Below are 17,185 nucleotides of genomic sequence, written 5' to 3' on the forward strand. Positions count from 1 at the left end.
TGGTCACTGTTTTACATGTTGTGAAAATACCTGTGTACTTACCCCCTTCGCCTGAAGGGTGTTTCCAAAATGAAAAACTCGTCCATTCCCGAATGAATGACTCATACACAGCAGAGATCTGCGTCTTTTAATTCATACTGTGTACTGTAGTTTTTTACATTCATCATACTGCACAAAGATTAAAAAAAAGAAAAACTCGGCACAACATTGAAGCGGTTTAAAAAAGCACAAGTAACACGAGATGTATACTGCGTACACTTGACGCCATAACCTTTCGACGCAAAACGTGAACATGAGACATGAAACAAAGCCTTTTTGACGCGGCAGATGCCGAGGCGTCACGCTGACATGTACGCGGGAGTGGAGATGCGTGGGTTTACGGTGTGTTTTGTGGCTCCAGGTTTGCATTCATCACCACTTGCTGCCCAGCAATGGCCTTTGACAGCAGGTTTCGCTCCCTGTGCTTTCAACGGGGGGGGCAATAGCGTTACCCTGATTGATGTCACTATAGTGAAGAGCGTGTGTCGCCCAGTGTATCGGGGGCCTCAACTGTAAGAGGGCGCTTGTTCGCTCCATCGAGCACAGGGACACGATTCAGTACCGCAACAAGGTGCACGGGGGGAAGGCAAACTGCCTAAACGTCAAAGCTCGCTGTGATTTTCTTTACACGCGCAAACTAAAGCAGCGTTTCGAAGCGCAAATGACTGATTTCGCTCAGCCGCTGGCCTCCAAAAAGTTTGTGCTTTCATCTTGTTATATTTTTATGTTGTTTATCATTTCATTTTAAAAAAAACACCACCAAGACGGGATGGTGCGACGCAGCCGTGACCCCGGCAATCTTTAAAAGGCCTTTCGACCGGGCCATGCAGCTTCTACCACCTCCTAAATCACTGATTGTGCCTAACATCATCCGATAAACCGTTCTTTCCTGAATCTAATTTTTCCTTGACATATTTAGTAAAAATACTGGCGGAAAATAGATGTGTGCAGCTTCACACACCTTTATACAGGGTGTCAATAAAGTCCTGGTGTAGCTTGAATTTTTAATAACCTCACTTGTATATAAGATGTAAGCAACGTGTACGACGCAAAGGAGAAGCAATTTATTCAACTTTTAGCACAACCGATTGTGGGAATACTAATTTTCAACACATCGATCATCACTTTGGATACAATTGACCTTTTTTTCCATTGATTCAGTACAGTGTGTGCTTTATGATCTATCATTTTTTTTTTAGAGAATTCAGCACCAATTAAAAATTTTAAAATCTTATTTTTTATTATATATATAGAAATTTATTGATATATATTTTTAATTTTATTTTTTAAATTTAATTTAAAAAATACATTTATATAGAAAAAAATATATATAAATAACTTTATTCTTAAAATTTTTTTAAAATTATTAAAATCCTGGATAAATTCCCTCTGCATTGCATTTGACAAATTGTTTAAATCTTACATCAAACCAATTATATTACAATTGAGCCTGCAGGAGGACTTCACAGACAACCTGTATTATTAGCCAGGATGCTGCTTGCATTTTGTTCATTTCACTAATTTACAGTGGAGGGATTTTTTTCCCCCACTATGCTACTTATATTTATTCATTTAGCTGATGCTTTTCTCCAAAGCAACTTAGAGTGTTAAGGTTACAATTATCAACCCTTTTACATAGCTAGGTAATTTTAGGGTAAGTACCTTGCTTGAGGGTATTAGAGCCAGAGGGATGGATCAAACCTACAACCTTGGGATTCAGAGGCAGGAGCTCTAAACACTACACTACCAGCTCTCCCTTGAGTGGGTGACCCATGTGACAGATGTGAGATCTACTCAATTCTCCAGGCTATACCTCCTCTATACCCTTTTGTTACATTTTGGTGAAATTAAAAAAAAAACACTGACAGCTGGTTATAGTTACACATCATCACGTGAGTCCCAAACCTGGACCAAGATGTAATGTGCCCACCTTCCCATGTGCGCATCACTCAGGGCGCCACGTTTATCTGTGAACATGTGAGTGCTCTGTGATACGTACCCCCTTATCTAAGCTCTGGTTCTTCCTAAAGGTCCCTCGTTAAGGGACGTTTTAGAGGTGCACACGAAAAGCAGACTCGAGGACAAGGACATTAAGGTGGTCTACAGAGGAGGCCATGAACCACGCACACAGAACATTCGGTACATGTATAGGCTTGGGGTTGAACCCGCGCCGTTTTAGAGGCACCGTACGTTGGGCGCCAGCCGACCGCGGAGCGGCGCGGCCGCAGCTTGTCGCGTACGAGCACGTGCGTTTCGGTGAGTCCGAGGCGTGTGTCAAGGCAGAGCTCGGAGGAGGGGGCCGGACGCTCCCCTTTATGTCTGCAGCTCCAGGAGAAAGTTCTTATTGCGCGACCGCTCCGCCTCCTCTTCCACGGCTTGATGTGCATCCTGTAGGTCTTGAAGGACTTTGAAGAATCTCCTGACCCCATCCAGCCTCTCCTCATCTGCAAGAGACGGGCAGCAAGTGCAAGATGTCAGCGCCGGCTCGTTACATTTCCCTTCCGCTCTGCTTTCCATATAATCCACAGAAGCTCATCCCAATGTCCTCAAAGAGCTCAGGAAAAGCACTAAATTCTCCTCGCACCTTAGTAGGGAATGTATCTGTGACATTAATTACTCAGCGCTTTCACGCCTATTACATACCGTACACTTAAATGCTCGCAAAGCATGCATAAGGTTCACGCCCAATGTTTATGTGTTAATTCAACCTTTAATGCAAACAAGATCAGTGAAGAGGTGAGAAATGAATGGAAAGAATGAAAATGAAGCGACACTAAGTGCAGAGGTTGACGTGGTGTGGAGAGTCCAAACGGGGACACGGTCGCTGACACTATGACGGGGGACGGTGGCACAAGGGCCGATGGAGGGCGAGAACTAGACAAGCTTTAACTCAGAAGGAGGCCCCACGATGGCGCTGGTCTCGAACCGTCCAGCTGCCGGGCGGGACGTAAAATCCAAATCCGACGAAATTCTCCGTATACCGAAGTCGGGGTACTAAACGAAACTCCCCATAAAGTCAAATTCTCATAACCCGGATGGATGTACCTCGGGGGGAGGACTGTAAAACGCTTTCAGCAAAGCCACGTAGAATCGGGTATTTAACTGCCCAGCTGGATCAAAATCATTGGATTTGTCCCTGCAGGCCCACAGGCTGAAGAGCCCTGAGATGCACCATTACCCACAAATTCCAATGTTTAAAAATTTACTGGGGAAAAAAAACTGTAATAAAGTAGAACTGAACCCACCAGCTATAAAATCCTTCTCATGGCCTTCCTCCGTCTTGATCTTCTCCAGGTACTTTTCCCTTAAGAAGGCCGCAACACCACAGTCAAGTCAGTATAAATCAAAGCACTTTCAAGAACATAATCGGCATTGATTGGACAGTAGGAAGATTTCGGAAGAGCAAACAAATAAACAAGTGGGGTGCGGTGGAGCGGCGGGTTCGGCCGGCGCCCACCGTGCGCTGGGCCTGTTCGAGCCCCGCTTGGGGTGCCTTGCAATGGACTGGCGTCCCGCCCTGGGTGTGTCCCCTTCCCCTTCGGCCTCGCGCCCTGTGTTGCTGGGTCAGGCTCCGGCTCGTCGCGACCCCGCTCCGAACAAGCGGTTGACAATGGATGGACATGGATATGCAAGGAGAGCCAGCGTACCTCATTGCTTGCCTGACCCCGATGAGGTGCCGGAAAATGAGCTGCGATTCCAAGTCGGGGTCCAGCGGGTCGTACCATTCCTGCAAGGTGACCCCGTGTCTGGTTTTGTCACATCCTGCATCTGCACGGAGAGGAGGTAACAGTGCCACGAGATACAGAGAAATGCAGACCCCCCTCGCCTCCCGCCACATCCCGAGCGAAATGCCGTCACTGCAGTACCGGCTTTGTCCTTTTGGTGGCAGCAGCTCCACCTGTCGCCCTTATAAATTCCCGGGTGGTAGGAGCTCATGGTGTCCGTGTTGTGGATGCAGGCTTTCCTGAGGGCCGAGAGCCACTGATTCAGCTCGTTGACGCTCTGCGGAATCGAGGGGAGACGTCAGCGCCGAGGTTCGATCCGACTTACGCGATCGCGGCTACGCGACGCCCCTCGTTCCGGACCTCAACGCTTCCCGGCGGGGTCTCTCATCGGTCCCTTCGAGAGCCTGACCTTACAGTCCAAGTAAAGCGTCTCCATCTGGCCGTTGTCTTCGGAGATGATCTGCATGACGTTGGCACTTCCGAAGCTCTTCTCCTCCACTTTCTCCACGGCTCTGATCTTGGGCAGAGGAATGAATGAGCTCTTCTGCAAAAAAAAAAACACACAAATGTTTAACAAATTTCAAAGGCAAATATAACACCTTCCTCGTGTAAAATTTAAACTCCACTTCTGACACCATGAAAGTATTTGATGGGCGTTTTCAAGGTGTTTACTTTGGTAGCTGCTGGAAAATGTATGATTTTTGGAACTCTGGCTTGCTTCTAATGTATGCGCCTTATTATAAAAGCAGATGCGAATACCAAAATCACAGCATTTTTTTTTCCTGAAAGTCTTTCGCAGCACATGAGGTACAAGAAAAAGCAGAGTACTTTTTAACGTATGGATGGACTGCAGTCAAAAAGAGCCAGATTTGACTTTAAACAGATTTGTAAGCAATGCTCCAGCATTCATCCTAGATAAAGGCGAGCCTAAAAACTTACACTAAACTTATTTAACACTTATTCAACAACAATAATATTCAAACTTCTATAAAACTAAGAAGTGAAAGGTGGAGTAGTGGTTACAGCTGCCCTTTTAACCCACCACCACCCACCAAAAGGACCAAAGTTTGAATCCCATCCTGCTGCAGCACCCCTGACCAAGGTACTTATTTTGAAATGACAGAGTAAAAATTACCCACCTTTATAAACGGGTAACTCACTATGTGGTTTAACACCTTGGAGAAGAGAAGCAGATAAATGAATAAACGTAAAACCAATATATCGCCTCACTTTATCCACACACCATGAACTTTACTGATTTCCTTCAATGAAATTTTTCTTAATTATAACGATTTTTTTAAAAATTCCACGGAACTTGATGGTGCCGTCAAGCGGGAGCGATCTCTTAACCCTGGCATTCTGGCTACAGGTACGCCAGGGAGACAGCGGGGGCCGCCTTCGATGGGCTTTTTCCAGGCCGGACACGGGGGATGGGCGGGGAGAGCGAGTTTTCATTACGCGCAACATTCAGGCGAGCCGTGATCTGGCACAGCAGCGCAACTCAGTCAAGAGCGGTACGCATCGTTAATCAGCAAAATAATTTCGGCAGGCGCAGCGGCGGGCCTACCGCGGTACACGCAAATGAAAACACTGCCCGCATGAACCAAAAAAAGAAGCGACGCAGACACACAGGTTAGGAAGAACAGGCACACAACTACACTCCTCTTCTTCAAAACAAGGCTGTTATGCCATCATCATCATCATCATAAACCGCTCATCCCATACGGGGTCGGGGCAAGCTGGAACCTAGCTTGGCAACACAGAGCATGTGACTGGAGGGGGGCACACCCAGGACGGGATGCCAGGCTCTCGTAAGGCACCCCAAGTGGGACTCGAACCCCAGCCCCACTGGAGACCAGGATCTGGTCAAACCCACCGCACCCCGCAGGAAGTTAAGTGAAAATGTAAAAATAAGACAGAATGGTGCATCATAGTTAAACAACATTCTGAACAATAACATCAGGGTCTTTGTGAAAATGTTTTTAGGAATAAATGACGAAATTAAAAGTCATGAGCTGTCAGCACAGAGCTGATTTATCTTTATGCCTTGATTCATGTTGCCAGGTTTACACTGTAATGGGTTATTTGGTGACATTGTATTAAGCGAGTGGTGGTGTGGTGGGTTTGGTTGGGTGCTGCTCTCCGGGGGGGTCTGGGGTTTGAGTCGCACTTGGGGTGCCTTGTGATGGACTGGCGTCCCCCCCCGGGTGTGTCCTCTCCCCCTCTAGCCTTGAGCCCTGTGTTGGCGGGTTAGGCTCCGGCTTGCCGCGACCCTACTTGGGACAGGCAGCTTCAGCCTGTGTGTATTAAGTTAAATTATGCATAAAACTATAGACAGTTATTAATGAAAACTTTGTTAGATGCAGCAATGTTTGGTTTGCCTGGATTAGTTTAAAGGGCAAAGCAGGTAAGACACGATACATGATGTGCAATTTCAATACGCTGTTTGTTCTCAAATGTCCAGACTAATGGAGGGGGGGGGGGTCCCCATCATATCAAAAACATGATTTTCAAAATCAGTCTTACCTGACAATAACTGTGTTATAAGTAAGCATTTTTTTTTATTTGAACAAAGTTTAATCTGATTTTTATGAATGTTTTACCGCTTCACTGTGTATTTAGAATTGTATGCTTGCTAATTACTTTAAATATTTAAATTAATTTCCCAGTTTGGCTTTTTTTTTTTTTTTTTGTTTATTCTTGTTTTTTTGGAAATTCTGGAAAATACAATTTGCCACACCTGGAGCTAATAACCGCTACGTCAACCCCTGTGCCCGACAGCGAGAGGCAGAGACGGCGAAGGAGAGAGAGACGGAAGCCAGACGCGCGCACTCGGAGCACGAATCACAGACGACCTCGCCCGACCCCACTTCAAGACCCCCTCTCGTTGTACTCGCTGATCCGTTGTCCGTGTTGAGCGAAAATAAAGGACGCAGGAGCACGCAGCTGCGGTCTCCGGCATCTTGTGTGTCACATACAAGTATATTAAAAATGCACCCATTGCAATATCTGGTCTCCTGAGGTTTCAGGCATGTGTGGATGACCTGTGTAGTGGAGTAGTGGTCAGCGGTCAGTGTCTCACACTGATACATACCGGGCTCCAGCGTTCCATGAAGATTATATTCCAGTAGTATTTCGATCCCATTCTTGACCTTAAGACTAGTTTTTGAACGAAATGGGCAGCACCAAGGAGCAGTAAGGCGCTGGGAAAGGCGACACGCTGGAGCTGGACTCACCTTGGAGTGCTGAGTACGAGCGTACGACAGGGTGTCCTTGCCCAGAGTGACGAAGTACTTCTTGAAGGGCGACGTCATGAGCATGCACTTGTCCTTGGTCCTGTGCAGGAAGAGGAAGCCCTCCTTCTCCATGGAGCCGCACTGAAGGCTCATCCTGGCTTGCAGGCCAAGGTCTAAAACCCACAGTGGCGAAGCACAGGGGTTAATGACTAACCCGAATGTTGCTCCAGTCCCCGGAGGTCTACCCTGCCAGATACCCTGAATCCAAATTGCTCCATAAAACATCCAGCTGAACAATCCCATAAAATTCTCTCACTTGTACCATGTGTCAAGACCCATATAAAGACTAGGGATGACTTCTGTATTCAGACAAATTGCAATAACTAATAATTGAAAGAAAGAGGATATATTTTTGACATTGAAAAAACTCTCACATGCCTTAAAAATAAATCCTGCTATAGATTACAAAATTAATATATCACTCCCAATGTTCATCATTTACTAAGTACTTCAGGCCTTTATCTAGTAAGACTTAAAAATATTGAATTTGCATTCCAAGCTACTTAGAATGATTTATCCATTTATACAGCTGGGTGTTTTTAATGTATTAATGTACCACTTCAGGGTCGGTACTTGATCAAGTGTGCTGCTGTGGGAGTGGGGAGTCAAACCCTGGTGGGTGAAGTGCAAAGTGACACCTTTAACCGCTATGTCACCTAATGACCCCAGCTACTGTATAACAACTAGGTTCTTCTGCAAGAAAAATACACTGTAGTATAAAAACGTGAAGTCAGTGGCTGTATCACGGAGGAAATCCTATTTTTCCTTGGGGTTTTCACAACACGGGCAGTTGACAGCATAGTGGCTAGAGCTGCTGCTTTAGGCTCTGAAGGTTGCTGGTTCAAGTCTAACCTACTGCTTTAGTACTCTTGAACAAGGTAATTTCCCATAAAATGACCCAGCTGTATGACCAGGCAAATAACTATAGGTCCCGTGGACGAAAGCATCGGCTAAACGAATAAATGAAAATGCGCCGAGCGGTCGTCCTCTTCGAAAGCTTCCAGTTCTTTAATTTAACCTTTGATTGTCGCATTGAACTTTGCGCACCGAGCGAGGCACGGCGGAACTTGGAGGCGCTCACCTTCGCTGTCGTCACAGCTCACGAGCCTGGTGATGAAGTCCTTCAGCTGGGCAATTCCCTGCTGGATAGCCGGCTGCAGGGGCACCATCCAGGGCTCTTTGGAGAAACAGGCCAGAGTGTCCAGGTTCCCGATGGTCTGGATGGCCTGGGGAGAAGAACACGAATGACCGGACTCAAGGACAACGCAAATGGGGACAGGTGCGCAGTGGGAGATGTGACTGTACGAGGTGGAGGTGATCCTATCCCAACCTTGGCCAGCAGCAGGAGTGTCCGGCTGGTCCGGGCATCGGCGTGCTTCTCTCGGAGATGGAAAAGCTTGGGGGACATGATGGCCGGAGAGATGAAGCGCAGACACAGGAAACTTGTCACAGCGATGTACTTCACCTTCTGCAGATATGGAACACGGGGAATTTCCGATCAGCATTTGATCTGAGATGTGATGATTTTTCTATTTAACCATTTTATCTACTTAACCATTTTTTGTATACAGAAATGATACACTCATCTCCTTTATTCAGTCTTCTGATGTCCAGGTTTTCGCATACCTGGTCCAAGATTATTAATATCAGTTATTGCTAATCAGTCCCGATTGTCATTTATATGGTCTGTTGCATCTGATGTGGTCTGCGGCATTCGGTCTCGTGCAATACACTTAAACCAATTTTAAAAACTGTCAGTTGCATTGTAATGAAGAATCACATGGGGAGAATGTATTTAAAAAGTGCTTCGCTTTAAATATCAACTGAGTGACTCCCGGTAAACTTCACCAAACTGGCCACCGGAAAGCGACAAATCACACAAATGTTCGTCAGTATCTGGTTAATTTAAACTTATTGTAAAAATAGAGTAATAACAGAAATGCACCTCTGTTTATTTGCTAAGCTGAATCTGCAATATGAGATAACAAATTAAATATGCACTAACTTTGTGTGTTCTGTGAAGCCGCCCCCTACCTTCCCTCCACAGCTTCAGATCGTATTTTGAGTGTTTTGCTGCCCTTAGTGGTAGAAAGTAGAACTGCGGGCTATTTTTGCTCTGCAGCAATTCTTGAAAACAGGTAAAAAATGCAACTAAAACTAAAAAAAATCTGTCAACGTCTGTCCATCCTCCCAATTTCAATAAGAGCTTCTCCTGACCAAGGTCAAGGTAAATCTGGAGCCTACTGCAGAAGCATTGGGTGTAAGGCTGAGGGGGGACACACTGGATGGGATGCCAGTCCACCACAGGGCAGCCATTCACACTATGGGCACTTTAACATCACCAATCCACCTGAACTGCGGGAAGAAACTAGAGCACTGGGAGAACATGCATGACTACATCTTCATATTAAGCAACATTTGGGGTGATTCTGGGGTGAATGTGAGATGGGCTTGGAGGAAATTGAAATTTCACCCCATGAAAAGTAATGGAATAATGAGGAGAAATAAAAGCTATCTGGGCACAACATACAATAGTTACAACATAGTAAAATAAACCAGCTTGATAGTTAGGGGACTTTTAACTTTAAATCTGCAGATTCAAGTCCCTTGAACTGTGCCGAAGGACACTGGCAGTTTCCTGAGTCACACGCTTACCCGATACTCCTTCTCAGGGAAGCGCTCCTGGACCCGCTGGTAGAGCTGCCGGAAGGTTTGGCACAGGGAGGTGGGGCAGTAGACGGCCGACTGAACGATAGCGTGGATCAAATCGAAGAGGTACGACTGGAGGTGGCCGGCACTCTGCTGGATCACGTCAGCCTCCGTCTGCACTCTGTGAAGCCCGGCACACCTGAACACATGCGCACACCGGAGGCATCAGGCAAGTGATAAGGGGACGTTCCAGGACAGGGGCATCATAAAGAAAGACTGTCATTATACAGAGGTGGACTTAAGAAAAGAAGGATGCAGATTCAAATACCAGAAGCCAAACTGCTTCAGACTGCAGAGGGAGGTATTTAACTATGATAACAAAAAACATGCAATTGTATATAAAGTTCCTCCTTGCATGACTTATCTGTTATAACAGTGGAGGTTGTATGGTTATGCGATCGACTGGTCATTGCAATGTATCACACTGACGATGACATGAATGATTTACGATTGCAAGTCACTTTTGAACCATATGGTCAAATCTGAGTTAACCTACCAGTTAGGGAGAAATATTACAGATGATCTTAATGCGAGAGACGGGGCTTGTGCTGAATATGCCAAGAATGTGGCAATTCCATTTCAAAACATTTTTTGTTATTTACTGAGAGCTGGATGCTTCAAAACAGCTTACATGATTAAACAACCACCTTTTTCATATTTTGGAATTTTTAATGAATTTCTTTTTAATTCTGGAAAATATAAAAAATAATATTATTATGCATTGGACTGTCCAGATATTCCAGTAGCAGCCATGGTTTGGTCGTGTGCAAATCAAGTAAATGGATTAAGCACGAAATCACATGCTATATGAGTCACTTTGTTTAAAGATATCAGCTGACTGTGGGAGAGAGATACATTGCAGTCCTTAACAATGGAATCTGAGAAAATCACATATGCGAACAGAATAACCAGCCAAAGTGAGTGCATTTTGGGTTTTCTTACACAGATCCATGGATATATTCAAACACTGATGAAGAACAAAAGGCAGAAAGCAGATATCTGTGTATCTGCATTTCACGTAGTGTAACGTCATGGATTTATGTAGGAGAAAAAATATATGTTTATTTCACACATAAGCCACCCAGGGACACCAGTGGTTAGAGCGGTCACCTTAAACTCGAAGAACCCCAGTTCAAATCCCAATTCCTACTGTAGCACCCTTGAAAAAGGTACAGTACTTACCCTGAACTGCTTCAGTAAAAATTATCCTCCTGTATAAATTGGTAAATAACTGTAAGTAATTTAATGCTGCTGCTTTAGAGAAAAGTGCCAGCTAAATAAATATTAAATAAATCCCCCATGCAGGAAACCTCTAGATTTGGATCTTCATCTGGACTTACAGTGCTATCCAGCACACGTGTCTTTGATTAAGTCTCAACTTCCTTTAAAAGTCGAACCGGCTTAGAGAAATGTACAGCAATAAAAACAATTTGACATACAAATTCATACAGACAGCACTTAAAGAGTTACCTGCTGAATGTGCAGATTGTACATTCACTAACGAGTAAGAAGCAACCTACAACATACTGGATATGTAGTATTCATATCTCTCTGTCTGATGACAAAATCTATTTGTACGAGTCATCGCGTCGGAGAAAAAAATCTGCTAAATAAATAAATGTAAGTAAATAAATGTAAAGGTAAACATGAGGTAATCGTTGTAGCTCCCAGAAGATGTGCTGTTCTCACCCTGCCTCCTTCAGCTCCACCTTATTGGGGTCCAGCTCCACATACTTCTTCTCTTCAAAGATCCGGTTGATTGTGGGGCCCAGAAGCCTGTGGAGATACTGCATTCCAGCCACCTGTACAGAAGAGCAGGTCATCTGTAAGCTGAAGGCCAAAATGGAGCTATGAGACCAAGCTGGGAAGGATGACATACCTTTAAAAATGATTCCATTGACTTTGAAGCCAGTGAGTTGCTACGGAACAAGGTGTTGGGCTCACCTGAAAGGGGTTATGAAAATGGGCTTACTTCTAGAAGCTGGAAGTTAGTTGATCTAGAGTACATGAAAAGGCCCCTGAACACTAGTAGAGACTTTTCTTATTCCGCTTGCTGTTACTCCACTGGTAATTCAATGTATAATTTACAAAGCTACGAATTGCTTACATACCCGTCTTGTCCAGCTCCAGTTTGAACAGGACATCAAGGAACTCCTTCACCAACCCCTGACCTAGGAAGAGCTTGATAAGGTTTGTGGCCACTTCCTGTCGACTTTCAGCTGTTGTGGTTTCATCGATGAGCATCATCAGCTCTGGCAAGTTCCCCTAGAAGAAAAAGAGCTTTTGGTCAGCATTCCGCATATACCAAATATGCACTACATATACACGTTACATTCATTTCTGATAATGGTCTTTAATGGCTACCATAGAGAAGCGAAATAGCCCAGTGTGCAGAAACACCACTCACATTCAGATGGGCACCAACAGACTGGCACAGCAGCTCCACTAAGGGTTGGTAGTGGCTGGACGGTAGCACCATCTCATCCCTGAGCATGAGCTTCAGCCTCAGGGATCCAAGAGTGCCCCTGTGAAAACATGACACTGTCACAACCCAGAGCAAGTGAGAAGGACACGTCCACTGGACTGAAAAACGATTCCCAAGGTAAACTTTCGATACTCCATTGGTCTGTTGAAAACGTGTTCCACAGCTAGCCTTGGACAAGGATGTTATTATCCAATGTGGGATGTTCCTCACAATCACATCTCAACGCCTTTCACACATGACTTGCTATAACACCATAATAGTGTGATGCTTAGATCAAAGAATGACCTGGTCCAAACCACTGGACTGTCTTAACGTACCTGGTTCTGATCAGAACACTGGCAGCATTTTCTTAAATTTTACAATTAAGTCAGTTTCACTGTGACGGCCATGTATGGGTAGCGTGAGATTACGGTAATGCGTCAGGAGATGCGTGCAAGCTAGTTAAAGCTACTAAAACCTTGCAAAAATCACAAAAACCTCAAGGTAGAAGATGACAACTTGGCAGCTAAAACCAGGGGTGAAGTGTGTCAGCTACAGGTTTAGTTCTCCAGCTTGCGTGTGGCATTTAAAACAGCCGACGTCACCTCACTGCCCATTTCCTGCTGAAGAATTACTACGCGTCTGGGAAGATGATATTCGGAGGACTCAGTTTCCCTGGCAAGGGACAACGACAGGCAGTCGTTAAACGTAGGCGGCAGATGGCGGACTGTCAAATATCCCATCCGGATGAAAACAGTGGAGCGAGGAAAAAAAATACCGAGACAAAATAAACAACAGCAACAGCTTGATTTGTTCAAAGCAAAGAAGGAGGATCGTGCGAAGAAGGGGGAGGGATTAGGCTAGCTTAATCGGGGAATGTTTTCTCGGTTTATCAAAATCATCCCTATGAGACAGGAGAGCTCTGAACAGCCTACTTATTCCTCCTCACAACATTCTCCACATCGCTCCAAAAGACGGTTCGCTTCCCCAGTCGTCCGATTTGATTGGACTTGCTTCGATTTGATAGCTTAATGACACTGACGTAAAAAAAAAAAAAAAAAAAAAAAAAAAAAAAAAGTCGACACAATCCTGTTATTTGTAGTTTGGAAAGTAAACTAGCATTGGAGTAATCCTTTGTTTTAAGACTGGCTGTGTTTTCTGTTTCTGCCCTATTTACTCATTTTTTTTTTTATTGGAAGGGGAAAACATGGTCACGGGATGATGCGGTCAGTACGGGTCAACAGACAGGCCTTGGTGGAGCTACACGTCCAAAATAAAAGAACGCACGACAATCACCGAAAACGATCAGAAACTACCTAAGGACACAAACGCAGATGTGCCGTTTTTTTCCATCGAACGGCATAACTGAACGACAGCGGTTTTAAATCTCTCTTTAAGAGACGCCATTATTTGAACCGAATGTATTTCGGTTAGCTTTTGCTGGAACTGGAAAAGTGGGTGTGTCGGGACAGGAACGTTTTAAATCTGCTTTAAATAGAGCAGTAAAAATAAGAGCCAGGCTAGAGGGATGTCTAAGTAAAGAAAGAGGCTGGCTTTAATCTAACAATCACAAGACTTATTTTGTCCAGAATAAGCCCTAAATATAATGCATTGGCCTTTTTCTGCTAAAGTCGTCACAGAAAATTCCCCTTTTTCCTGGACCCTTTCACAAGCTTATTATAAGCATTTTTACCTCTTAAAAGCCCTGGCCTTAACCTGAGAATGGAAGTGTGTGTCACGGTATGAGTAACCCTATGAGTAAATGTATGACTGTGTAGCATATGTTTATGCGAACGGATGATGAATATGGCTTTCCACCTCATTCCACTGTCACGTCACTTGAACAACCTCCAACAACTTGTTCCTATTCTTAATAAAGTCTTTTCCAACCAATATCTGCACCCCATCCTTTTTGACCCACCCATGAATATGGATATGCTGCCAATTTACCACCATACTGACCTCCTCAATTTCTTGTCCCCATGTTTAAATATACAAAATTATCTTAAACTTTCCTGAAGGTGAAGCGGATGAAGAACAAACGGAGCTCTCGATAACCTGCTGATCCGAATCTACTGATCGTCCTTAGGGGACCAAGTTTCCGTGTCCAGGGCGTTGACTGGGTGGGTCGTGTTCTGTAGGCTGGTCCTACTCTTCTGGGACTTCAACATTTCTCGTCTCTGCCCGAGCAGCACGGACCATCCGTCACATCCCGTTTTTTACGTAACCGCTCCCATCCCACTCCCACCCACCGCTCCAGTCACTAATCCCAGCCAAAAACGCACATTGCCAAATGATCTTTAACGGGTTAGAAAAACCAGGGATTTAGCCGCGGACAGGATTATCGCTTCCCGTCAGCACGCGGAATGGAACGGAGACACACTGGTCAACAGGAAGCACGCAGGAATCGGGGCGGGTGCTCTTGTCATATCTCCAGCCTTCATCCCCAGACAAGGTGAATCCTCCTACAGAGGATCACAGGTATTTCTCGTCAGCTCTGAACTCTCATTGAACCACAGGGGCTTCTGGGAAATCATACAGCTTCTGAGTGTGTAAATCCATGCTGTAATTGCCCCAGCAGGCTTGAAAAACAAGTCAAACTTGGAAGCTGCATTTGCCAAAAGAGGCCAAGGGAATGACGATGGTTGCAAGGTGACTCACTCATACTGGCTGTGCTTGGGTTTGTCTGGGCCAAGTCGGAACCAGCCTTCCTCTTGTTGTGCAGACTGCAGCCTGTTGATGTTGAATAAAACCTGAAAGAGAAGAATGAGCCAACATGACATTGTGCTTAAGACCATGTTATCTAAAAAAAAAAAAAAAAAAACAAAACAGAATTTTTGTCCAACTTTTAATTTAACGATTTAATTTTATGCACTTCTGCAGTTCTGTGTCTCTTTAGAGAAAACCATCTACTAAATGAATACAGGTGGTCCTCGAGTTATTACATATGCGGCTCACAATCAGCCGGACTTACAACAGCCATCCCATTAACCTTATTATGTTATTTTCGAGTCTCGAGATTTCACCGCAATTTCTAATGACAAGAGCTCCATTTGTTGTGCGATGACACTGGCTGGTCGCATTGCTGCAAGGTGCTTGTATTTGTTATTGTTTGGGTCTTATAATGTTTGGGTGTCTTGGGCAATTGTTTTTCTTATTTGTTATTCCATTCAAGTTAAATTTATTTATAATGGCTAGCAAGAGAAAAAGTGAATATTAATTATTCATTAATGAATAACCGCACACTTAATTAGAGAATTCATAAATAATTACCCATACTGTTTTTATTAAAAAGTCCTTTTATACAACTTAGTATTCACGCATGTTAATTGTTTATACTCTATATGTTTATGGTTCAATATAATATTAAGGGATTTTTGACTAACAACAAAATCAACTTACAATGCAAATGTAAGAATTTGGCGTTAACAAAAATCGCTTATAAGGCTTGACAAAATTCTAGCTTGAAACGTACACGAAGAGAGTCTGCACGAAATCGGCCTAGCGTCAGCACTACATTAACCCGAAAATCGCATTACTCCAGTATCATGTGGGTTCTTTAGCCCATGTGCCATGTTGATAGTTCTGAAGCTCAGAAATTAGAAGAATGACACCCTTTAACTCCTTACCCTGCCAAGGAAGTCATTCTTGCTGACCAGGTCCCAGTCCCACACCTCCACGCTCAGGGGCGTGTCAGCTGATGCTTCGTCCAGCTCAAACTCGAAGCTCTCGTTCCACCGAGGGTAACAGGACTTCTTCACCACCTGCTCATGAGACGAAGGCCCAAAGCGCGGGTGTGAGTCATCAGAAAGCGGTCCGCACCAAAGCCTACGAGCGTGACGTCCCTGGGACTCACCGCGGTCTCGTGAACTTTGCCATTGTAGCTCACCCGGACGAAAGGATCTGAGGCACCATTGCGATCCTTTTTGGCAAGGTCTCTGGAGGGCAGAGCACGCAAGGCATGTTGATAAGATGAGGCTGGAGGCTGCGGCTTTAATGTACACCTCATATCATATACTTTTGATGGTACATTCTATTTATGTTCATTTGAACTCCCTCAAGTTGACTACAGTTTGAGTATAAAACTTGCACCGGACAACTACTTACTTAAAATCGCTTGACTATGTCAACCGTAGCCCGAGCGGGCGGGAAGCTAGTCTAGGTTAGTCCGATTTATACACCAATTGACCGCAGCCCCCAAAGGTTTATATTCTCCAGTATGATGTCAGTTGGGAGTTTTTGTTTTCCTCTCCTCCGTTGCCAGCCGGCCACTTTATGATCACTTCATCGTCTCTTTGCCAATATTCGGTACATCAGGAAAGACCATTTACTTAAGTATTTACTTGTTTGTTTCATCTGTTAACTTTTGTCTTTATACTCCTAGCTGTTGTCCTTATTTTCCTATATAATGTCCCTGGCAAATTTGTGTTATATGTGACAGTCTATTTGTTTTATCTGTAGCCTTGCGAATGCGCTCTATCTGTCTTCAGGATAGAGTTCTGTATAAGAAAAAATGTATTTTTTTTGCCATGCAAAGTCATTATTTGGAATTTTACGTTACGACTGCACCAGTGAAATTATCATTTTAGCCCATCCTTGACCACAGATGACTGCAAAGCTACCGGATCAAGTTGCCGTTATACTGAAATTGTTTGCCAGATGTCTGATTTCCCTCAAGCTCCATTAAAATCGTTCGCAATTGTTAAAACCTAGAGAAAACGGGAAGGAAATCCCCGGGGAGATGTATCCGCGATGACAAACTGAAGGAGGCGGGGCTCTTGAGGAGAGCTGCGTGAGCTGTCGAAGCACCTACTCCCTGGAGTTACACAATGCCAGAGGCAAGCCGGTTAGCTCCAGCTGCCACAACAGATGGCATTTAATACTCGGCACGGAGGCCTGCGGATCGCAGGCTGCCCACCCCAGGGCCAGCGTGGCATATGCATCCTAATGTG

The 17,185-nt window shown here is 44.6% G+C and overlaps 1 protein-coding gene across 1 annotated transcript in view; it reads right to left on the bottom strand.

Annotated features, from left to right (window-relative positions):
- Positions 1-1,786: 1,786 nt before the first annotated feature.
- Positions 1,787-17,185, bottom strand: part of rasa4 (RAS p21 protein activator 4) — a 31,167-nt gene continuing 15,768 nt past the window's right edge. Inside the window, exons 6-21 of the mRNA XM_018741849.2 lie at positions 16,090-16,171; positions 15,863-15,997; positions 14,895-14,986; positions 12,177-12,294; positions 11,881-12,034; positions 11,649-11,713; positions 11,459-11,571; positions 9,716-9,908; positions 8,391-8,528; positions 8,142-8,286; positions 7,001-7,173; positions 4,174-4,308; positions 3,906-4,041; positions 3,687-3,807; positions 3,285-3,343; positions 1,787-2,483 (exon numbers count right to left, since the gene is read on the bottom strand). Of these exons, the coding sequence (XP_018597365.1) occupies positions 2,353-2,483; positions 3,285-3,343; positions 3,687-3,807; positions 3,906-4,041; positions 4,174-4,308; positions 7,001-7,173; positions 8,142-8,286; positions 8,391-8,528; positions 9,716-9,908; positions 11,459-11,571; positions 11,649-11,713; positions 11,881-12,034; positions 12,177-12,294; positions 14,895-14,986; positions 15,863-15,997; positions 16,090-16,171 (1,990 nt within the window). The 3' untranslated portion in view covers positions 1,787-2,352. The remainder of the gene's footprint in view (positions 2,484-3,284; positions 3,344-3,686; positions 3,808-3,905; positions 4,042-4,173; positions 4,309-7,000; positions 7,174-8,141; positions 8,287-8,390; positions 8,529-9,715; positions 9,909-11,458; positions 11,572-11,648; positions 11,714-11,880; positions 12,035-12,176; positions 12,295-14,894; positions 14,987-15,862; positions 15,998-16,089; positions 16,172-17,185) is intronic.

The sequence above is a fragment of the Scleropages formosus genome, chromosome 25 (assembly GCF_900964775.1).
Source record: "Scleropages formosus chromosome 25, fSclFor1.1, whole genome shotgun sequence".
In the NCBI taxonomy this organism is placed as follows: domain Eukaryota; kingdom Metazoa; phylum Chordata; class Actinopteri; order Osteoglossiformes; family Osteoglossidae; genus Scleropages; species Scleropages formosus.